This window comes from Amphiura filiformis, chromosome 13 (genome assembly GCF_039555335.1).
Source record: "Amphiura filiformis chromosome 13, Afil_fr2py, whole genome shotgun sequence".
NCBI lineage: Eukaryota > Metazoa > Echinodermata > Ophiuroidea > Amphilepidida > Amphiuridae > Amphiura > Amphiura filiformis.
This window is the reverse complement of record NC_092640.1, coordinates 3,881,717-3,906,931: the sequence shown is the minus strand read 5'-3', so window position 1 is coordinate 3,906,931 and position 25,215 is coordinate 3,881,717. Positions and strand designations below refer to the sequence as shown.

Genomic DNA, 25,215 nt, shown 5'->3' with positions numbered 1-25,215 from the left:
TCACCAGCCCTTAATAATTCTACAACCCCCCTATTTTGTGTGTTAAAAAATTATAACCCCCCCGCTATTTTTGGTATAAAAAAGCTATGCCCCTCCCCAGTCATTTGGGACCCACGCCCTTCCGAACTTAGAATATGCTTTTTACAAAAATTGGAATGAAAGGGGGGGGGGTCAAGTGAGTTTTGATAGGTTGAAAGGGGGGAGGGGGAAAGCTGTGGCGTAGTGGGTCATATCATCATATGGGGGGCAAGAATCGTGATTAGGGAGACACCGTAAGTTTTTTTTTGCAATTTTCCTATGGCATTTTTTAAATTTTGCAACTTCGATTTGGGGGGGCATGCCCCAGTGTCCCTATGACACTAGTCACACTACGCCACTTGGGGAAAGCGATTTGCTAAAAGAAAAAACTGTTCGCAAACCGACCAACCCAACTTCTGAAAGTGATCTATGGACAAGCAATTTCAGTTTTTTCCCTAAAAAGACAAGGCTTCCCCAATTTAAGGCTCTCCAAAATCTTATAAGTGTAGAGGGTAAAGATTTTTTCACGTCAATAAGGGGCAAAAGTTTTTTTGCTACATCAAAAGGGCAGGCAAAGATTTTTTGACACGGCCAAGGGGGAGGCCGGGCCGCAAGCGATTTTTGGCAGACCTGTTTGAGAATTCACCACCCTGTACACTGTTGCAATAATTATAAGCCTAGGCCCTGGTGGGAGGGTAAAATTGGGGGAAAGAAAGTTTTGCCAAGCCGAGGGGGAGGGGGCGATTTTTGGCACACTGTTCTTTACGGAAATGTTTAAATACGCAAATTTTTCTGCTCGTTGCCCCGGGCTCGTTTCACTCGCAACATAGGGCCTATATCATTAGTAACGGGGTGCAAAGATTGATGCCTACACTTCATCCCAACTGAGGTGACGGTACTGATAAGGGGTGGTGCAATAATTATGTGTACCCCCAGGGGGGTGAATTATAGGGGGGGCAAAGATTTTTGGCAGGCCAGAATGGGGGGGGGCAAGCATTTTTGGCAGGTCAAAGGGGGGTCAAGCGATTTTGGCAGGTCGAAAGGGGGGGGGCAAGCAATTTTGGCACAGATATTTTGGGTACCGTTTCTATATTACGCCCTAAAAGGCGTGGGAAAAGTTAGGAACACATTCAAATATGCAAAATTTCCTGCTCGCTACGCTCGCATGATATGACAATTTAATGTTTTAAATTCGGGTTCCCCAAAATCGTGCATGTGTAAGGGGGGGGCAAAGATTTTTGGCACGTCAAAGGGGGGCAAAGCTTTTTGGCACGTCAAAGGGGGGGCAAGATTTTTTGGCACGGCCAAAGAGCAAGCGATTTTGGCAGACCATTTTGAGAATTCACCCCCCAGGGGTACACATAATTATTGCACCACCCCTAATAGGCCTACAATAGCTTACAATGTAAAGTCTCTCTTTTTGAAGACTCTACTGGTTTTATTTTTATACATGACAGGGCCTGATACTGTCATACATGATGAAGAAAGAGAGGGCTCCCTTTTCTTCTCTTTAGGGTGCCAGGTGTTTCTAATGGCTCCGATTGTTATTTTCGCTTGCGAACAAAAATAAAAGAGAAAATTATATTGAAACCAGCGAGCTGAAATTGACAACAACGTAGCTTCCGTAGCAACAGAATTACGTTATATTTTTGACATTTTATCGCTCTTAATTTGAACTTAAAATGACTCTTAATCCTCTATCTAATCCAAAAGGAGTGAAGCTCTTATGTGAGCTTTGTCAGAAACCAGCATTTGTGCAGTGTACACTTTGCCGGGTCACTTATTACTGGTAGGTCGAAGGCACGGGATCAAAATTATGCAGCCTGACATAACTCATAAGCTTACTAATAAGTCTAATTACTTAATTTACTTTTTACATTGCTTTTTTTTTGCCATGTATTTATTTTTTGCATGATAAAAGAAAAGAAAAATCAAGCTGACTGAATGTCATATTTATTGCAGTCTGTGACATAATGGTGTCAAGTTTTAATTTAACATGTTTAAGGTCGTGCGCTACCTATGGCTATGAGTATGAATTGGGGGCCAAATGTGTTACATACTAAAAAATTCAACAATTTACATGTTTTTGTACTTAAACTGATCTAATTCATAATCATATTCTGTTCATCAAAACCCTATAAAATTATATATCACTGTTACAAAGCTTAGAGTACCAGGAATACACACATACAAACATATGGTCAATATACAGGGTGCCACAAATGTCATAGGGTGGAAAAGTTAAATTTTGGTTAAAAAAGTGTACAGTTTTGTTCCTCTCTTATTTACTAACATAAACACCTGGTCTGTTTTAACCTTTTTAGATGTGCTAATAACATTGTAGACTTTCAAAAAAAGCAAACTTGTAATGATGAGTTATGTTGTCTAACTGAGATACAGGGTGTTCAAATATCGTACAAAATTTTTATGATTTTTATTATATTTTCAATCAAAACTTTTTTCCTTTATGCCCTACACAAAAACCAATGGCATACAGGCCCGTAGCCAGGGGGGTTCGAGGGTTCGATCGAACCCCTAAAATTTTGACACAAAAAAGGAGAACATGGGAAATGTGGTTGAAATGGCCATTTTAGCACAAAAATTGTTATTTTTCTCGGCTTAATGCGAATTTTCCTATTAATTTTAGGCTCAGATGATTTATGGACGATTTGAAAAATCCCCGACGCCCAGTTTATGTAGGCCTATGACTTAATTTAATGCTATAAATACAGCAGAGTCATTATTTGCCTCTTTATCTCATCTAGATTTGAAGATTTAAAAAAAATTATTTGGTGTGCAAAAAAACGATAACCGAGAAAGCTTAGTTCAGAGATGAAGGAGTGATATAACATAGGAAAATAAGATAATTGATAATATTTGTGATGAAATAACGCACCTGATTAGCAATTTTTCTTGTTTTTATCGAGCTAATTTGCCTCTTTGCTATAATATATCCATATATATTCCTGATAATAATGTAAAAATTGTGCACCAAATGCCTTCAATTGGGACTTCATTTGTCAAAATTCTTCCAATTCTGAGGGGCACATCCCCTCAAACACCCCCTACGCCTGATTTGCAACTTTTCTTGTTTTAACCGCACTAATTTGCGTCTTTGCTGTAATATATTGAACCAATATGTTGATAATAATGTAAAAATGGTGCACCATGCATGCCTTCAATTGGGACTTCATTTTCAGCTCAGACACCCCTATGCCTGATTTGCAACTTTTTCTCGTTTTAACCGTGCTAATTTGCCTCTTTGCAGTAATAAATTGAAACCATATATTTCTGTTAATAATGTAAAAATTGTGCACCAAATGCGATCAATTGGGACTTCATTTTTCAAAATTCTCCCATTTCTGAGGGGGGGAACATCCCCCCTCAGACACCCCCCTGCGCCGCGGTTCCGCGGCGCGATGCCCGCTACGCGGCCATTACTCATCAGTTATACTTAACAGAAATCTGCAAAAACGAACCCCCTAACTCGGAGGGCTGGCTACGGGCCTGGCATATTTGAATTCCTCATCAAATTTCCTTCTAAGAAATGATAACTTTTACAGAAGTAGGGTAACTTATTCAAGAAATATGACATGGCCTACTAAAAATAAAATTCGGTTTCCGGTAACCCGCCCGTCCCTCTTTTTTGGTGCCGCAAAAAAAAATTTTATGCCACTTTTGGAAAAATAAAATTTTTCAAGAGTCGTCCGTGTCGAAATTCTGACATGAAGTTGTTGGAAATCACATATATTTTATTTTTCCCCCGACTTTCTGCCATTCCATGACTAAAGAAATACAGTTGAATTGATAGATAATATTTATCGCGATATAGGCCAATGCACAACTTTTTTATTTTATGAAAACAGCGTGCAGCAGGACTCGTAATATTAAGTAGGCCTTCAACTATTGAAAACCACTGAACTATTTTGTCTGTGAAAAAATTAAAGCACCAAACATCCGCACAAAACCAACCAAATAAAAACGGTAATAGTAAAACTAATTCCCATAAAGCTCGTATTAAAAAAGAGCAAGTAATAAAAAGTTAAAATGCTAAAAATGATGTAGGCCGAAAAATTGTGTAATCTTCCTTGTCCTAGACACTCAACGATAAACCCCTATCAAGTATGAATAAAAGACTGTTCATTGTCCAAATATTTCAATTTATAAACGTTGAGGAAGTTGTGCATTTTGTTAGCACCGAAATAACAAAAATTAAAATAACTAACCTGGCAGATTTCAGGATTAACCAACATTTATTTTCTCATGCCGCTTGCCCATGCCTGCATGTTATCCCGTCAAGAAACTCAACCCTAGGCCTACATTTTTCAACATGTAAATATAATTCCATAGTGATAAATAGTGAACGTTGCATTGGAGATGAGGATGCTTGGATGATACAGATATTAAGCACATGTTAATTGGGGGTATGGGGATGTCCCAGTTTGTTTTACAAGGGCAATTATTATTTGGCCAAAACTTGGTGGGTGTATCTTGACCCGAGACAAAACAAGTTTGTATTGGCTAATGGGTCAAGGTCATCCAGGGGTCATCTGAGGTCAAATTAGTAAAAACTATCATATGGGCATGAAATGATAGGTGTAGATTCAACATTTAGAGCCAAATTTGTGGAGGGTAATTTCGGGGTCACCAGAGGTCAAATTAGTAAAAACTGACATATGGGCATGGAACTTGGTTAGTACAGTCAACATTTAGAGCCAAATTTTTTGAAGGTCATTTGGGGTCACCAGAGGTCATCTGAGGCCAAGTTAGTTGAAACTGCCATATGGGCATGAAACTTGGTTAGTACAGTCAACATTTAGACCCACATTTTTTGAAGGTCATTTTGGGGTCACCAGAGGTCATCTGAGGTCAAATAAGTAAAAACTGTCATATGGGCATGAAACTTAGTTAATACAGTCAACATTTAGAGCCAAATTTTTGAAGGTCATTTCAGGGGTCATCAGAGGTCATCTGAGGTCAAATTAGTTAAAACTGTCATATGGACATGAAACTTGGTTAGTACAGTCAACATTTAGAGCCAACTTTTTTGAAGGTCATTTGGGGTCAACAGAGGTCATCTGAGGTCAAATTAGTTAAAGCTGTCATATGGGCATGAAACTTAGTTAATACAGTCAACATTTAGAGCCAAATTTTTTGAAGGTCATTTTGGGGTCACCAGAGGTCAAATTAGTTAAAACTGTCATATGGACTTGAAACTTGGTTAGTACAGTCAACATTTAGAGCCAAATTTTTTGAAGGTCATTTTGGGGTCACCAGAGGTCAAATTAGTAAAAACTGTCATATGGGCATAAAACTTGGTGGATACAGTCACCATTTAGAGCCATATTTTGGTAAGGTCATTTGGGGGTCATCAGGGGTCACCTGAGGTCAAATTAGTAAAATGTTGTATTGGCATGAAACCTCTGTCGAGATTTGATCCTCAAGTCAGGTAAACTTAAAAAATTGGTTTGATTTACACTTGGATTTCACATTCAAGTCATCAACTGGTTACAAGTTTTAATATATTGGACTATTTTTGGATCCCAAAAGTTTGGTTATGGACCCCTAATTTTTTGGATTTAAGATAAGAGGGTCCATTTGGACTCCTTACTTTTTCTACCCCTGATTATGGTCATTTCAAAATATTATTTTCACAAGAACAGTGAATGACAGAGGTAGCTAAATGATATTGGACAGTACGGCACACTTGTGAAGTATGAGAAGAGCTTTTGCAATTGAGACCCTGAGTCATACTGTTTTTCTGTTGGCTAGCCTTCAAGTGTTAAATTCAGTCGAAATTTCAGTATGTGCAAATAAAATTTTTTTATAAAATAAAATTTTTTTCCTTCCTTCCGTCCCAATTTTTTCAGAGCATGTTACCGGAAACATAATTTTATTTTTGTTGATTCAGAACATTTCGGAGCATAAATGCATGCTTAGTACAGTAATGTATAGGAAAAGCCTAGAACCCATGACACAGAATGCAGCACATTTACAACAAATTAAACTAGCTTCAAGTAAAATTGGTCACATTACCTACTAGACATAAATACCAAAACAATGGTACATAATTCATCTCAATACCTTGCTGGGTTATGAAGTTACAGTAAAAAATATTTTTGAGAATCACCAAAAAACAATATTCCCTATACTTTAACACATGCCTCATCCGTAGGCTCCTCATCCGTAGGCTCCATACCCCTGACTTAACATCCTTTGATTGGCAACATCTCACAAAGTACAAATAGTATGAAAGTTTTACCTTCCACAATTTTAGCCAGATAAATTAGCAAGAAAATAAGACCAAAACCAGTTCAGGACACCTACGGTCGCATGTCACAAATAGGTCACCCAAAAATGGAGGAGCCGTAACATGAAAATGCTTTCTTCACACTTCAAGTTTGGTTTATTCTAAAAGTATAGTACCTATTGTGGAAAGTTTGGTGTCATTTTGTAGATAATTATGTTCTTTATCAAATACAAAAAACCCCAAGTCAATTGGACAACTACTTTGAGATTTATACTTCAATGTAAGATTTGTCAATGGGGGAGCCGGGGCGGGGGAGCCCCATAGAGTTGTACACAAAATTGTGAAAATATGGCAAACTTCAAACCTTTGTATCTTAAACAGTACAACTACATGTAGCATGGACCACAAATTCCACATATATCATCCTGGATTGTAGATCTACCTCATAGTAGATCAACTTTAACAAAAGATGTAACTAATTAATTGCCTAATTAAATGCTAATTAAGACAGTTTTTCCTATATGTTACTGTACAAAGTGTACACGTAATGCTCTGACATTTCTAAATGGCCTATCTTTGGCCCGAATCATACTGCTTATTCAAAAGTACACATATTTTTTAGGAAATTTGATGAGGAATTCAATTATGCTATTAGTTTTAGTGCCAGAAATGGAGGAAAAAAGTTTTGATTGATAAATGTCATTAAAATTGTAAAATTATTTTACAATTTTTGACCACCCTATATGTTTAACACAAGGGATACCAAACTCTTTCTTCCTAATTTGTTTGATGGGCCCATGAAATGTCTTTCTGAATCCATATTTATTTTGAGCTACATAGCTTTCAGAAAAGAAAAATATGGGGTTCACTGTGACAAGAAAGATACTAATTTTGTTGATGTTCCACCCTGTATATTTCTTACCCACCCTGTATTATGATGTTATATTTTGTTGATTTGGCATCCTTGTAATATAAGCTTTCCAGAAATATATACTTATAATGGTCTAAAATGTATTTATTAAAAGTTGTGTTGAAGTGAATCACAATTGGTGATATTTTCCTCATTTTACATTATGTTACACAAAAGATGACCAATTCATGACATGCGACCCTATCCATTCTTGAGATCTGTGACAAAATGTTTGGGAAAAAATAAAAAAATGTAACACCGCCACCTTTCCTATACCCCAATTCATAACGCACGACCTTAAGTATCTGTCGTCGTCAGCAGAATCTCCTCTTGTCATGCTTGTAGAGGCAACATCGCCAACCTTGACTAAAGAGCATGACTTGGATGGACGTGCAGGTTAAATTGAAATTTTTTTTTAAATTTTTTTATTACTTGCATAATTCTTTGCTAGTTTTATGAATTTTAACTGCATGAAGCATGATCACAATTCGCATTGATTCATTATTTACACTCACTGACACTGGTCACTGATGACACTGCCACTGGGGTTTCAGAGAAGAACGGCAGTCCCTTTCACAGAAATTATAGAAAATTAGTATATTTAGGATCTTACGTCTTACGAGAAGAGCGGCAGTCGTCCCTTTCACAGAAATAATAGAAAATTAGTATTTTTAGGATCTATTTTTTGTCAAATTTTTAAATTTTGGGATATGTTTGTGGAATCCCAACCCAATCAAAAATAAAGACACAAGATAAACTTTTTGAAATCAACAAGTGAAACTATATTTTCCTTCTTTAACTTAATTAAAAGCCATATTATAACATCTCTGTACAAATAGATTAGTAATAGTATTTATTTTCCATAAAATGTTAGCTTTTACTGTCAGATATGTCCCGTTTAATTTTGAGCCGAACAAGTGAGGTAAAGCAAAGAAAATTGGAATTTACTACTAGTACTAGCGCCAATGCAAGTTACTCCACCAGTTGTAATGTGGTACGACCCTCTTATGTGTGTGCATGTGTATCGCATACGTGTTAGTAATATTTCCATCGTAATAATAAAACGACGGTTCCTGCAGCACCTAAAGTCTTGAAGTGAAAGTCTAAATCGATGGTTCCTACATCACCTGAAGTCTTGATTTTTGCAGAGTATCTTTGTTTACTGAAGTACATTACAAGCGTGTAAAAACCAGAATTAAATTTTTTTTGAGGGTGTTCTCGATCCTCAGCAAATGTTATAATATGGCTTTAAGTTTTGTCAAAGTCAAAAATCAATTAAAAAATAATGATGCAAAAAGCGATGTAAATTTGAGATATACGGTAGGCCTACTTACTATATAGGCAAAATAACTCGTCAAATAAAGAACATTTATAAGAAAATATAATTTGCGTTTTGTTTTTTGTCATCATAGTTTCAAAAATATACATTGGATTTTTTAAAGTACCAGGTAGTGTGTCTATTAAATGCTAGCATTATAATATAATTATGGCCTAATGTTGGTTGGCTTAGTTTAATTGGCAAATTGTTTAAAAATAGAGTATTGCCAATTTGCCAGACTCCGGAATTTGACGAGAATCCAAGAATCCATTTTCGCAGTGATTCTCCTGACTGATTTGTGTGAATCTAAAGGGATTCTGGCAGATTTTTTAAGCATGCGCACTGAGTAAATGGGGGTCAAAAGATTTTCATAAAATGATGTTGCCAGAATTATTTACATGTACCGTACTTACTGTAACTTGTAAGCAGTGCTGTATGATGTCGATGCTAAAACTGATTGAGGAGCCAATGGCTCCTAACTTTATAAATTTAGGCGCCCAAATTTTGCTCCCAAGTAAGAGGCGCCAACTGCTCGAAGTCATTCTGCCACAATGGTTTAAATCTATGTTCAAGTTACTTCCATTTCCAGTTCCATGACCTTACATAACACCATTAGTACTAATAGTATCAATAGCTGTTGGATTCCCTGATTTTATTGTTTCATCCTCCTTCTCCTTGTTCCGAAAAAGTTCATCAAATTCAAAGTTCTTTTTGATTATACTATGATGATATACTATTTGCTGGCAATTAGAAGCTTAAATAGTTGGTCGCCATTGGCGCCAGGGATTGAATGTTTAGTCGCATCAGAAAAAATCTAGTCGCAGCACTGCTTGTAAGTAAAATAAAGTATCAATTGTTATTTTTTGCTTTCAGTGGAATTGACCATCAGCAGGCCGACTGGGTAGGGATCCATGAGAAAATATGCCAGCTTCTTATTCCACTGAGAACTGTGCAAATGTCTTTCTTGTCATCAGAGGAACATAGAAAGAAGCAGGAGCAGGACCTGTTGCATAGGAGGGTAAGTTTCACTTACCAATATCTCAAGTGTTATGTGGCTCTGTAGAGCAGGTCATCACTTAACTTTTGTACTTCTTGGTGCACAACTAATGCAGAGATAGCATTTGGTTGCAGTATATTGTCAGTGCCCCCCCCCCCCACAGCCTAAACGTACAGCATATTTGTGTGATAAAGCTAGATAAAATTGTACATTTTAATAATGCTTTTGCTTCTGTTGAACTCAATATTTCCCTGGCTGTTCAATAGATGCAGCAGTAATTAAAATTTACGACTTTAGCCAGCTTTGGAAAAACTTCAGAATTTCTAACTTTTTTTTTATTTTTAAGTAGTATTTGTTGGGTTCTAACCTTGAATAACATGTAATTTAGAGTCAATAACTGCTTTTTTTAAAGTTTTCATCATATCCACCCCGCCAACATAACCGGAGTCTGGATCTGGATACTAAAATAACCAATTTTCATTTCAGAAACACATGATAGAATTAACCAGAACCACAGGACAGAAGTTGCTATTTGAAGGCAAGCATGAGCAGGCTGTACCAGCAGCAATGCAGAGTCTAAGGTTTAGCATAGATGTCCATGGTCTGGATAGCATTGAATTAGTACCGTCTTATCTCATCTTAGCAGAGGCTAGTATTGGTAAGTACCAGCAGCAATGCAAAGTCTTAGGTTTAGCATAGATGTCCATGGTCTAGATAGCATTGAATTAGTACCGTCTTATCTCATCTTAGCAGAGGCTAGTATTGGTAAGTACCAGCAGCAATGCAGAGTCTAAGGTTTAGCATAGATGTCCATGGTCTGGATAGCATTGAATTAGTACCGTCTTATCTCATCTTAGCAGAGGCTAGTATTGGTAAGTACCAGCAGCAATGCAGAGTCTTAGGTTTAGCATAGATGTCCATGGTCTGGATAGCATTGAATTAGTACCGTCTTATCTCATCTTAGCAGAGGCTAGTATTGGTAAGTACCAGCAGCAATGCAGAGTCTTAGGTTTAGCATAGATGTCCATGGTCTGGATAGCATTGAATTAGTACCGTCTTATCTCATCTTAGCAGAGGCTAGTATTGGTAAGTATATACCAGCAGCAATGCAGAGTCTAAGGTTTAGCATAGATGTTCATGGTCTGGATAGCATTGAATTAGTGCCGTCTTATCATCTTAGCAGAGGCTAGTATTGGTAAGTACCAGCAGCAATGCAAAGTCTTAGGTTTAGCATAGATGTCCATGGTCTGGATAGCATTGAATTAGTACCGTCTTATCTCATATTAGCAGAGGCTAGTATTGGTAAGTACCAGCAGCAATGCAGAGTCTTAGGTTTAGCATAGATGTCCATGGTCTGGATAGCATTGAATTAGTACCGTCTTATCTCATCTTAGCAGAGGCTAGTATTGGTAAGTACCAGCAGCAATGCAGAGTCTAAGGTTTAGCATAGATGTCCATGGTCTGGATAGCATTGAATTAGTACCATCTTATCTCATCTTAGCAGAGGCTAGTATTGGTAAGTACCAGCAGCAATGCAGAGTCTAAGGTTTAGCATAGATGTCCATGGTCTGGATAGCATTGAATTAGTACCATCTTATCTCATCTTAGCAGAGGCTAGTATTGGTACGTACTAATGTAATTTGTTCTTACAGGTGTGTATCTATGCCCCACATGTGTGTTTATAAGATATCTTAACTGGAGTGGGTATTTCAAGTTACCCAATTGTCTAGTCAAATGTGAAACTCACACTTCGTCTGTGGAAGACTTTAGCTAAATCTTCCACAGAGGTAGTGTGGATTTTAAATGGAATATGCTAATGAAATAGAAACCAGTTTGTGATCCTTTTGTTTTCTCTTCATTGACAGGTCTTCATAAGCTCTCCCAAGCCGAGGAGTACCTAGCCCAGGCACAGTGGACTGTATTGAAGACTCCAGACTGTAGCTCTGCTATCAAATCCAAGTTAGAACGCAATCTGGGTTTGCTGTATGCATCACAGGGAAACTTTGATGAATCACTGAGACATATAGCAGATGATGTAAGATACTAAGATTCATTGGTTTAAAATACTTGTCTTAAAACATTAATACTCAACGCTAAAAGGATGTCAGATGTCATGTATAATAGCCAAATAGATTATCATGGTGATATAAGAACACCTGTTATTTCATAAACAACATTAACTTCCTTGACTGCTAGAGCCAGAGTACTATACCATTTGAAATCTTTGTGTGTCCGTCATGCCTCTAAAGGCTAATGGCAATCTTTGTTTATTTTCAGCAGCTGATCCAAAATTGAAAAAAAAAGACAAAGATTGTATTCATATGGCTGTGTGTCATGAAGTGGTGTTCCTTTGCATTTCGTCAGTAAATTTCAAGGATCGTACATCATTTTGCATTGAAACACTCATAATTTACAAACTATAGACCCTATCATAGTAAAAGTATATATTTTCTGAAAGGAAAATGTCCAGTCTTTCCAAATATGGCATTTAAATGTCAGTAGGGGCAAGTCTCAAGTCTCTGCAAATTCTTGTATGCATGAAAATGATGTCAACTAGTACCGCTTCAAAAATATGTAACATCTAAACCATAGCACATATCAATAAAACAACCTTATCAGTGCAAAGTTGAGGCAATGGCCCACCTAAATATGTATACTTTGAAAAGGTTGCCCCTAGTTGATGTACTATTATGATACACGGAATGACATGTTACGAAATTTTCAGTCAAAATTAGTGGAAAATACAGGAATACTGCTTGGACTGCTTAAGACTTGCCCCTACTGGAAAATAGATATATAGAATATAGTTTAATTATGAGTGTTTCAATATAAGATGGTGCGCGATCCGTGTCCCAGGAACTTATACTGTTGGTCTGTGGGGTTACAATACTTCATTTAAAACAAAAACACAAAACAATTGAATTTGGTATAAAAGTAGAGTACAACTGATTAGCTTTACAACAGTATATTATTTAAAGGTTTTATTCATTGTTCTAATATAGATAAGCCTTGATGAACTGGGTGCACATTTAATTTCTCCCATAGACTTTACATGCAATCCGTATCCCAATTTCGTATCCCAATTGCACCACCCTGCATCTTCATTTACTTTATTACTCGCAACTTCTTCATTTAAAATCACAGAATATTAATTTTGGTACCAAATGAAGGAGAACTTTCCGGACTTTAAAATGAATGCAAATTTGATAGTATTGAAACAGACTATAGTTGTTTACTTCTTACAAATAAGTAATTTTTCACTTCACTTCAAAACAACACCACCCTATTGGGAACACCAATTCACAACACATGGCCATATAGCAAGCTGAACAGGTTGTAACTTGCTGTTAGAATGCCAAATAGTCTTAATAAAACCCTTTATATTGTTGCATGTTTACTCAGATCTACCATGCATCAGAGGAATTTGGCACCGATGACATCCACACCTCAGGAGGTTACTTCCACATGGCCAATGTATTCTTCCGTCAGAATCGCATGGACATTGCGGACTCCCTGTACACCAGAGTAACTGACATTTGGCATGAACACCTGCTTAGAATTGTCACTTCTCAAACCAAGAGACCAGACACGTCTGCTGTCGGAGGAGCTGTGGTGGAGCTAGAGGAAAAAGAAACAGAATCTTTAGGTATGTTCTTGGAGTCATATGTCAATATCAAGGGCTTTGATAACTTAAGTTGTCTGTGCCCAAGATTTCCTCAGTTGTTGAAAACCTGGAGTCCCCGCTGGAGTCATGGCAATTTCATGTATCAGTTTCTGGGCAATGAAGCTAGGTCATAAAAATTGTTACAGTAGCTCAATATCTAGACCCTCCCTCGAGTCCATGGAGAACGACTGGTAATGTAGATTATACAACATAAAATAAACCCGATACATGGACCCTTCCAATGTGTAGGCAAGTTGCCTTCCAGCTCCCAGCATTTTGTGGGAGTTCAGTTTTACCGATCCTGGGTCAGACGAGTTTTCAATATATCACGTCCGTGGTCTCACTGTCTTGCCGTTTGTGCGGGCATTTGTGTAAGCGGCTACTTAGCCTGACCAATCAATGTAGATCTCAGCAAGCAAGGCGATATTTGAAATAGGTTTTCATTGATAGTCTATTGATCATAACCAACGCGCGCGCAAAATGACAATAGAACTGGGTCATGCATGTTATGTGCCTACCATATTTGAATTGACAATGAGGCGGGGCTATCATAATTGACGCCACATTCACGTTACATGTCTTGATAATTATTTGGAAGGGAGTTTACTATCAAAGTGGAACAGTCTGGGTTTAGGAGAGCTATTATAAAAAAATAAACAAGTTGGTCTGTAGATTAATTGAGTTTTCGTCGACAGACAGTGCTCTAGGAGCACTATAACTTTGTTGTCATTCATAATTAGGGCTTAGTGGTGTGTTGTTTTAATCTTTGGAGTGAAGGAGAAGGTGGTTTTAGCTCTAGTTATTTACCCACAGATGGAACCCAGACTGTGGGACAGTCTACTCAATATCATGTAAATTTTATGAATACATTTCTATTGAATGAAATGAAAGATCAACAACATCATCTTTAGGTCTATGTAGATAGATATAGTATGATTGCAAAATAAAGGTACCATCCAACTAGCTGCCCCCGCCACCCCATGATATTTAAGGAGTGCAAGGACTAAAACATTGCTTGAATTTAGTTTGATAACCCAAAATTGTCTGGAAACAAAACAAGCACTTTTAGTTGTTTGCAATCAAGTGTTGATTAATTTTCTTCAATATTAACCTCAATTCTGCTTATTTTCTTTAATAATTATATTTGTCAATTTCTATAGATGAAGCCCAAGAAGCAGAAGCCAAGCAGGTCTTACATTCCATTCATGACATCAGAGAACAAGCAGCCAATCAGAATGCAGCAGAATCAGCTGCAAAAATCAGCCACGCCTTAGCCATGTTGTATTTCCTACTCCATGATCTGCCCAAGGTAGGTGTAAACAGTAATGACCATTGTCTTTGATCTCTGTGAACACCCTGGTAATTGTCTCACTCGTCAGTTGTACATGCTAGTACAGTAAAGCTAACATTGTGTCAAAGTGCCATTCGCACCCATTGTGTAAACTGTGAAGACATGCTAATAAACAAGTAGAGGTGAGCCTCGCAACACATGGGCCCGCATGTTTTGGGTCTTGGCGTGGCAAGAAAAGGCCTTGCGTGGCAAGAAAAGGCTTTGCGTACCAATGAGTGTCCATTTTGCCATATATGTCTCGCAAAAAAAAAAGTTAAAGACATTTGGAATCGTCCATGATTATCATCTTAAATTTATAACACAGTGTAGAGAAGGAGGCTCAATGCTCAAAATAAACAGAGGTTATTGGTGCCCCCTTCCCTCATTTCACAAACTAACTGTGAAAAATATTTTGTTGATGGCAAAAGTGCACACACACAGGCTACTTTGGAAAGTAGCCTGCGGTAGTGTGAAGTATTGTTAGCCTTGTACCCCTCACACATATGCCTTCAACTCACTAACAGTCTTGTGATGTTACTTAAATGCTGCCACCATCGCAAAAACCCTAACCAATCCTGATTAAGATAACATGCAAAGAAATGAAAAATAGGAAATCATTGATAACAGGATCAGATCATGATAAAGTTGACTTGTTGTGAATTGGTAATGACTGTGGTCGATCATCAGTAGGGTATAGTGTGTGTACAGCACATTGGGCTATTCCAGTTGAAATCCATACACCCCCAATGGAAGACATGAACTTAATCTCTCACACAGGGGGTGTGAATTTCAAATGGTGTTATCTGAATGGAGGAATCCATTTGAAATCTACACTTCCTGTATGGGAGATTAAAAAGGTTATGTCTTAGGGGTGTATGAATTTCAACAACAAAAGCCCATTTTTGGAGCTATAATCTGATCTGCAATATCTGCATGGTTTAAATTTACACCCCACACCCCACCACCCCCACCACGCCCTTCCCCTCCCCATTGGAGATGAAGGTCATGTCTTCCACAGGGGGTGTATGGTTTTCAACTGGAATAGCCTATTGCGTCTGATTAGATAAACAATCATGTCTGCCCTCTTGTCTAGGACGGTGTCTATTTTATATGAAATACTTAATTCAAACTGATATGGGTATATCCTGAACAATTATGTTGAGGTTTTATATGGGACTGTTTGTGCCAAATTGACACAATGTATGAACTCTGTTATTTTAGTCAAGTTCCTAGAGCTGACACATCTATGGGCAGTGTATGTGTTGGGTTTTTCGCTAGGAAAGTTATACACACTCTGATGTGAGACTGATGCATGGGAATAAATGTGGACCTTTTTCCGAATATATAATTTGATTACATGCAAAATGTGGACATGCGTTTGAGACATTTTGAGAGTTTCAATTTTGATTACTTCTAATCTCAATTTTCAGATATTTTGACTTTTTCATGAAGTTTTGGCCAAAATGAAAAGGTGATGTGTGTTGGTGGTTGACAGGAAACGTGGAATCAACTAATTTCATGCCAATATGTTAGGATGTTTTGCAGCAAGTTTAAAAAATAATTTTGAATGTTATTAAAATGTTTTATACCCTTTGTATGACGTACACTTTACCCCAACATTTAAACATTTTATGTGTTTGTTGGGGGTAATAACTCCTTATAGTATAAATGGACTTTTTCAGTTTTGAACAGTTCATAAAAAAGTGGTCCCTTTGTTGGACTATTTCCTACATGACCTGAAAAGTGGAATTTTGTTTGTTTTTGTTTTTCAATTTGAGTTCCTGATTCCATCAATAACATTAGATCTTGTAGAAAATAATGGTTGTAATACAAAATATATGTCTTGGCATAGAATTTGTTACTGTCTCAACCCTTATTGCTCTGCATGCTAGCCATGCGCTTCAACGGAAAAGTTCAAGTTTTGAAATATTTTTCTCAACGTTATCAAGAGCTATCTTAATAACTACTAAACTAATACTAGGCTTGTTTGTACTCACTTTAATGCATTTTTCATGCTGATTCCAAATATGGTCATGAAAATTAACATTTCTGAAATTTTTGAATTAAAAAAAAAATTGAAACTTGTCGTCTGCAGTCAACACCCTCGTGAAGAGAGTTAAGATTCAGTTAACCTTGATTTACAGAGGTCTGTTTTGAGGCGTGATAAACCTGATCTTCAGGAAAGAAAGTATGAAATATAAAAGCAAGGTTAAAGTATTAAGAAGTATCTAGGGTATTATGTCTTCAATTATTAAGGTATCATAATATTAATTTGTGCATGGAAACAGATTTATTTCTGGATGTATGCCATGGAACAAATTCTTAGCATACAAAAAGTAAATTGTCATGACCTATATTTCTTTAAAATAGCACTAAAATGAGGCTAATTTATGTGTAACTGGTATGTACTGGTTTATATCAAAGTTTGATTAGGGTGTTTTAGTTGTATGATATTAATTTAATAAACTCAGGAACTTCCTCACTGGAAACATTGGTTCCTTTTTTTCACAAGAAAGTTACAAGACGATATTATTAAATGGTATTTTAATAAACTCTGGAACTTGCTACTATATATAAAACATTGTTTTTTTTCACAAGAACGTTACAAGACTGTATAGTGCTTAATGTGAATCTACCCAGAGGTGGCACCAAGAAATAAAATGGGGTGGGGGGGGGTGCAAAAGTTTTTTTTAAATTGCAATAAACAATGAGGTACAACAAAGAGTACCAACTTCACCATGCTTGCTTGTCACTTATGGAGAGCAAAATAGTATACCTCTGCACCTGTGGCAACTGAAATAATCCAGAGGTGCACTATTTTGCACTCCAATGAGTGACAAAGCACACAATTAAGTTGGTACTCTGTTGTACTTCATATCAACTTATTATGTGCATATGGCCACTCAAAATTACCCCCTGTGTTAAGCTGTGATAAATCTGCCATTTTGGTTTGTCACTCATGGAAGACAAATAGTGTACCTCTGAAATATATTATTCTCTTTCATGATTTTGTTTTATTTATTTCTTTCCAGGCCAAGGAGTTAGCATCTAAGGCTCAGGCATCTTGTAAGCCATCCTCATCATCCTCAAATCAAGACCATTTGGCAGAAGATATAGCAGACTTCATGCAAACACTGCAAGAATTACCACTGAGAAGCAAAAGTAGCATACTAGATATGGCTACTTGATTATATGTGTGTGTATGATATTTACGTTTGTGTGGGGTGTTCATGTGTTGGAGGTATTTGTGTATGGTGTGTACCAATTACATGAACTCATCCATGGCATTGCCTTTTTTAAAGACATTTCTTGTCTTTGTTTATTTGCAATTCATGCATGCTTTCCCAGATAGCAAGACAACGTTGGCCCAACGTTGGCAATGGTCGGCATGGTCGCGGTCGGTAAGCCGACGCCAAGCCAACGTTGGACCAACATTGACATGCCAACCTTTAGTCATGGTTGGTATGGGAACGTCAGGCCAACGTTGGGTCAACGTGGCCAACCTTATATTATGGTCGGTATGCCAACGTACCGACCGCGACCATGACGGTCGGCATTGCCAACGTTGGGCCAACGTTGTTGTGCCAACCTTAAATGATGGTCAGTATGCCAACGTCGAGCCAACGTAGCCAGCCAACCTTAAAATGACGGTCGGTATGCCAACGTTGGGCCAACGTTGTTGTGCCAACCTTAAATGATGGTCGGTATGCCAACGTCGAGCCAACATAGCAAGCCAACCTTAAAATGACGGTCGGTACGCCGAGGATGGGCCAACGTTGTTGTGCCAACCTTAAAATGATAGTCGGTATGCCAACGTTGCACCAACGTATCCAGCCAGTCGTAAAATGACGGTTGTTACGTGGAGGTTGGGCCAATGTCGTCGCACAAACGGCTGGAATCCCAACATTGGACCAACGATGGTATAAGCTGTTGTTCAAGTCATGGAAATGGTCATGTTTATAATTATTTTCTTTTTATTACTAAGGCGTATTAAAGAGTGACATTAAATAAAGACTATAAAAGCCCACTAGATAAACTAATAATAATATCAAATAATAATAATAATAATAATAATAATAATAATAATAATAATAATAATAATAATAATAATAATAATAATAACAATAATAATAATAATAGGCCTAATGAATAATAATGATAATGATATTAAATAATAATGATGATGATAATAATGATAATGCTTATACCATACTAGGTATGTAATTATAATAAGAACAATATTGCTAGGAATTAAATCAACAGTAAGAATTATATTTTTATATTACTTCTTTTTTTTTTTTTTCAACATTTATAGCAAATTAATGTCATCAATATTCACAGTAAATTTGATCAATATCCTAAAAGATGCACTTTGGCAGGTTTAGTCATGAAAATATAGCTTATATTAACTTAAAACACTGGCTGAACTATGTAATCCCAGTTAGCTCAATTGGTAGAGCATCAGGCTTATAAACAGAAGGTCCCTGGTTCGAATCCCGGTAGGTACTAAGGTAAGTGACTTGTGTAAAATTAAGGTAGTTAATTTGTCTTCGTTGTAAAATAGAGAGCCAGGTAATTTAAGACTTAAAGTAAGCACAGTATACACAAGTAATTAATTTTATTCGTTTATTTTTTCTCATTGGGCTTGTTTGTCAATGTTGGCTCAACGTTGGCCAAATAACGTTATTTAACATCAAAGATTTGACGTTATTAGCGTCAAATTACATTTGTATTAAGGTTGGGTCAAAGTTGGGCCGACATTGGCCCAACGTTGCAGTGGTTAGCGGCCTGGCCAAATCCACGTTGAATAACGTCAAAAACCAACGTTATTCAACGTAGTAAGGTCGGTTCGCTCACGTTTGACCAACGTTGGGCCAACGTAGTGTTGCTATCTGGGTTATTAATGCCCCATTATAATAGTGTAACACTCATTTAGTGTTAGACTATTTTTGAATTAAGCAGAGATGCTACTACATGTATTCTTTCTTTAGTGTCTGAAGTCCTAATTTCTGTACTTTAATTTATATATTTTTAGCCTGTTTTGGAACTGTTAACTCAATTTTACATGCTATTTCAGACTTTCTTTCATACATTTCTGGCTTGACTGGTACTAAGTGGCATCTCTGCTTAAGCCATCTTACAATACACATACATTGTTTAGGTTTAGCAGTCTTTAAACTAAGAAAATTGAGATTGTGTACCTCAATATTATTAAGACACCAAAAAAAACTGCATCTGATTCTTTACATAATGTTCTCCTACTGAAGCTTTCTTCACATCAAATTAGGCCAAAAAAAAAGAAAGATGTTTGCTTGCCCTCAACTGACTGACCCTAATTTTGGAAATCAGAAAAAGTATTTTTTCTTTTCAAATTTTTGCATTCTGAAGATGTATAAAAAATGTATTTTAGAACTTGTATTCAACATTTTAGTTGTTTTGTAATGTTAGTTGATTCATTTTGACACCAAAATTGTCTGATTTTTCATATTTTGAGCCTTAATTAATACAAACAATAGAGTTTGCTAGTAATTGTAAAAAAAAAAGAAGAAAAGAAACCAACCGACCCAATTGTTAAAATTCAGTTGAGGGCAAGCAAACAATTTTTTTTCTTGGCCTTATTGAGGTGAAATCTAAAATTTGTTGTGTTGAAAGACTATATTCCTTCCAAATGTACACTAGCAAGCGAAGGAAAAGAGTTATTCCATCCAAAATAGTGTTATTCTTCCTGTCATTTTAATATTATATTCCTATAATAATATTATATTGTATAAAATGTAAAAACATATTATCGAGTATTAAACACAATATTGTATATTATACATGATGCAAAGTGTTATCTTTGTAATATGAATTTGAATAAATTGTCCATTTGAAATACAACACTCTTTACTAAACGTTTTGGGCTCAAATTGTTGTACTATGCATGTGTAATATTATAATTATTTTAAACAAAATGTTTGCCTTTGGCACTTGGGAGAGGGATTTTTGTGTCCCAACTCATGCATAAAATACGTAAGAAAATATTGTCAACATTTTCAAAGTGTTTCTCATAGAGCACTCATTAAAAATGATGTATAGTTTTAAAGGGGCATTTCTTGATCCACAGCATCATCCCCCCTCCCCACTTTTCTCAAAAAAAAAGTTGTTATTATTATACCACTGGAAACCTCTGGTTACATATTATAAATTCTTGCAGATTATTAATTCGAGTGGGTTTAAGTTCTTAAGAATTATTTCATCCCCCTCCATAAATATCAATAGGTCCCTTTATTGGATGCAGATCAGTATGAAGAGAAAAAGGAAAGGAAATAACTTCAAGAAAAGTAGAAGGGAACAACCATATTGAATATTACTGAATGGTAAATGGCACATTTAATCTAATGATAATGTACTTAAAGTGTATGTAGCTGGGATGAAAAGCCGGCGATTAATTGAAAATTTTGACCTGGATTTTTTTCCCCAAAAGAGCTAATTTTTTTTAGTGTTTTGGGGGGAAAAACCATATCTTCAATACGATTTCTATTGATCGTCGGCTTTTCATCCCAGCTACATACACTTTCAGTAAATATCATTAACTTTAGAAAGTTTACTTTGAGGACCGTTAAATATCAAAAGTTTAAAAAATATCAAATTTAAATAATTTGTCATAAAATGTGTATTATATAGCGAATTTCAAAAAAATCTAAATTATTTGATATCAGAAGGACATTCCTTCAGAATTCAACTTGATATATCTGACGTGCTCTCATGTCCCACAAAAAATACTGTTTAAACGTTCATACCAGAACCCTTAATGTTTATGACATTTTATTTATAATTTTTGACAGATTTGCTAATTTGAAAGTGGGCTTTGAAATCTGCCAGCCATACCCCTGTGGAAGTCTTCCACAGAGGGAGTATGTTTTTCAAATGGAATTGGCTATATAATTAATTATTTTGAAACCAAACCTCCCCTGTATGTGGTTTTACCTAATATTAGGTATATCACCTCAAAAATAATCGCAGCAGAAACACGTTATTTAATGTTCCTACATTATTGAGCTTTATTAAGGGATGGGTTCATTAAAGTAGCGTTCTCCGAAAAGTTTTTCGATAAATTCATTAATTTCTCAAAAAGTAAAAATCTCAGTTTAATAAATAACGGTTAAAATGAAAGCCATTATTGGGGGATTAATTATCGTATCATTATAATAGGTCTGGCACCAATGCAAGCATTTGTTTCGGTGTCCCAAATTCATAGTAAAATATGCTGACGCTATTTTTTACAAATCGCCTGGAATTGCATATTTAGGTTCCAGCGATTGCTGAAAAAGTGGTGTATGTTTCTGAAAAGCGTTTCCGCTTGGAATGTAGATGCCTATTATTGAGCTAAATGTCCGTGATTTTAATTTATAAGCTCTTTCATTGACAATTTGCAACGTCTTTTTCATACCATACTATATGCCTGCTTGAATCCCGATATTTAAAAAAATTTCGGGATTTTAAACCAAACAACCAGCAAAAAGAGTTCTCTAAACTGTCTTCTAACCGCAGATAACATTAGATCGACTGTGCTATTGGTAGAATTTAAACGAGAACCAAAAGTGTTCGCCGAAGTCATGCAAATATGGACTATCGGAGAATATAGCGTTTTTGTAAGAAGTTGCATTTTTGACAATGTTTTATATGTTCTTGCTATGAAGAACATTAAGAATTTACTTCAAACGTCGTATGTAGTTTACATACCTATTCCGGTTCGGCTATGTATATATTAGAATCCTTGATCGTCGTTATTTGCAATGTCTTTTGCACTTTTCTCCTCCATAAAATGGCGAAAATATTCCTATTACAGAACAACACCTCCAAGTCACTTTAAAATACCACAGCACTATATAGCTTGCGTTGACAGTTCTGACAGAATACAAGTCACTACATGTATGCATTGAGCGCATTGGAATCCCAATTCTTTGTCACATTGATTGATTTCAAACAATTGATTCGAACCAACGCCCTTGATCCTAATGTACTGTGTTCAGAAGTTTTGAATTGAGTTATCAAATGTGTAACAGCTGGACTCAGTCTTGCGTATAATAAGCGTCACATTGTAATTCACATTAGATAAATGAATGTGAAATGAATAAGAGAGTAATTTATCGGTGAGTTATGTACTGGGACTGTTTTCTATATAACTGTATTATTTCTTGTTGTTTTCTATTATATTTGTTGGTTTAGTTTATCGCTATGCACAGCTCCAAGATATAGTATATTAGTATAGTGCGTTTTATTTTTTAATTCATCCTATTATTTTGGCTTCAGATGGGCATAAACCATTATTTACAGTTATTGCTGATATTATTTCTTTATTTTTGGTAAACCGAAATAATAAACTATAAAACCATTAACTGATAGAATATATTTCCTATAAGGCGCGTGAAAGTCGATTCCGAGTTTATCGTCCCCGCCCGTGTCACTTTTTGGAAACCAAAATACCCGCATCAAATTTTCAAAAATGCCAAAATAATTCATTATTTTCAAAGTATCAGTGTTTTCACCAGTTTTAGCAATTGGAAACATATATTTTTGTTTGTAAAACATATATTCATAACTTGGAAGCATGAAACCAGGCTCTTTTCTAATTTTTCTAGTCCTTACCCATATAAAAAAAAAACATGTTTATAAATCACATGTATGAGTTTGGCTTCAAATCAACACGCATTTTAGGTCAATAATGAAATCTGATGAAATAATGAAAAATGAAAAAAGAAAAAGTCACCTCACCAACCTGAAAAAAAGTAACGATAAACTCGGAATTGACTTTCATGGGCCTAATCTATACTGTCATGTTGGTGCAAATTAGAGCATTTGAGATTGTTCATCAGGTGGTAAAAGTTGTTCCTGATAGAGCATCCGAAAGTCCCGCTGCCTTTAAATTTCAAGCCGTAACAGTATCAGAAATGTTGAATGATATCAGGCAGCTGTTAATTGCCTAACCCACCCCTCCCAAGCCTCGAAATAAGCAGGCACCCAGGAGCCAATGGTCATAACATTTTGGCTCCTGGTCCACACCTAAACCAGGCTCCTCTTTTTTTTTTTAAATAGAACCTGATAATTAAATTGGTTTTTTGTATTTAACATGTACAATTAAAAATTAAATGACTCATAGTCATAGCTCTTTAAAAATGCCCCCTGGTTCACTAGATAATCACAGGACCAGGAACCGCTTTTTCCAAATGTGTGGTTCCTGGTCCAGATCTGCTTATTTCGATGCTTGCCCCTAATAATATAAACCCCGGGCCATAAACACAATACATGCCCCTCACATCCACACACGTACACCTCGCTCTGCTTTCACTTTGCAATGGAGCTTATAACTCCCCATAATAGAACTCAGGAAATCATTTTGTATTCTTACATGTCAAAACTAAGCATACGCCTGTCATTATTTTGCTATCGGGGAGCACTTCAATTATATGAGATCTACTAATGACGCCTACTAATTTCAAAAGACTTTTTGGCAACATTATCAGTGATAAATATAATAAAAGTTGTCAATGAAACAATAAAAGCGTCTAAATCATGATGACGATAGATCCAATGTTATATTATGTTTGACATATTTAATCAGTGGCGTGGATTTCTTTTTGACATGGGGGGGGGGAATGGAGTTGGAAAAAATTGAAGTATAGTAAATCGAGCGAGAATATATGGCAATTATGGTACAATTGCGCGCTAAGTGCTCGAAAAATTTTGGTATTTTGAAGCTAAACTGATGAAATATGGTGTAAAAGTAGAATAAATGCGCGCGAAGCGCGTGAAAATTTGCACTTTTGGGGCTAAAATGGGCAAATATGAGGTTAATTTGATCAGAAACCCATTATCAGGCATCGACATGGGGGGATGACTGTATGGACCATCCCCTGGCAAAATATTGGGGGGGGGGGGATAAATCCCCCCATCCCCCGGGATCTACGCCTATGCATGATATTTTTGGATTTTAGTATATTTTGATGTTTTTCATAGTGCAATAGTATTTTGGTTAAATTAATATTTTGCGTGCAATAATATGACCGAGTGCTTTTCTGATCTAATACTTTTTTCCCTATAGATGCAATTTTTGATGTCTTTTAAAAGTTTTCTTAAAGTGTTTAATATTTATATGTATGTTCAAATTGTAATTTTACATGTACTTTGGCCGTTTGGCCACGATATGTGTAAAATAAAATACCGATATTAAATAATAATAATAATAGCTGATTTCTCTACTAAGTAGAGAAATTACAGATTCATGTAAAATAACTTACTTTGTTTTTAATACAGGGCTTAAGGTTTGCACATCGAAACTAACAAAGATACTGGACAAGGTGCTAAAATCTAAATTTTGCCAGTGATTCATGGATTTCTACATTCTCCGGATGAAATCACTGAACAGGCTTTTTACAGCCCTACATACATGTAGGCCTACTACGCATCAGTCATATTCACCATATACCCTAGAAAATAACGCCACTGAGCTATATGGAAGTCCCCCCGGACAAGACAAATTTCAATACCATTTAAAGTTAGAAGTACTTGCCCACTGAAGCATGATTAATAGCTGCTAGTATTGCATAATATTATTACTATAGTCTGGTCAGTACTAAAATCGCAGAGTGATTTAAAAATATTACTATAGTCTGGTCAGTACTAAAAGCGCAGAGTGACTTCATTTATTGCATTTTTAATTAAAAGAACCACTTTTTAGGTAAGTTA

At 36.2% G+C, this 25,215-nt stretch overlaps 1 protein-coding gene across 1 annotated transcript; it reads left to right on the top strand.

Annotated features, from left to right (window-relative positions):
• Window positions 1-1,615: 1,615 nt before the first annotated feature.
• On the top strand, window positions 1,616-17,972 carry LOC140167907 (zinc finger MYND domain-containing protein 12-like). The gene is made up of 7 exons (XM_072191197.1): window positions 1,616-1,807; window positions 9,370-9,514; window positions 9,980-10,151; window positions 11,359-11,528; window positions 12,896-13,139; window positions 14,318-14,466; window positions 17,520-17,972. The coding sequence occupies exons 1-7, from the start codon at window positions 1,701-1,703 to the stop codon at window positions 17,673-17,675; spliced, it is 1,143 nt and encodes a 380-aa protein (XP_072047298.1). The 5' UTR covers window positions 1,616-1,700; the 3' UTR covers window positions 17,676-17,972.
• Window positions 17,973-25,215: the final 7,243 nt, after the last annotated feature.

Bases quoted from the DNA above. Each gene is read 5' to 3' on its own strand.
- LOC140167907 (XM_072191197.1), top strand. From the start codon at position 1,701: ATGACTCTTAATCCTCTATCTAATCCAAAAGGAGTGAAGCTCTTATGT. The intron at 11,529-12,895 runs GTAAGATACTAA...ATGTTTACTCAG, and splicing joins TGAGACATATAGCAGATGAT to ATCTACCATGCATCAGAGGA. The intron at 13,140-14,317 runs GTATGTTCTTGG...CAATTTCTATAG, and splicing joins AAAAGAAACAGAATCTTTAG to ATGAAGCCCAAGAAGCAGAA.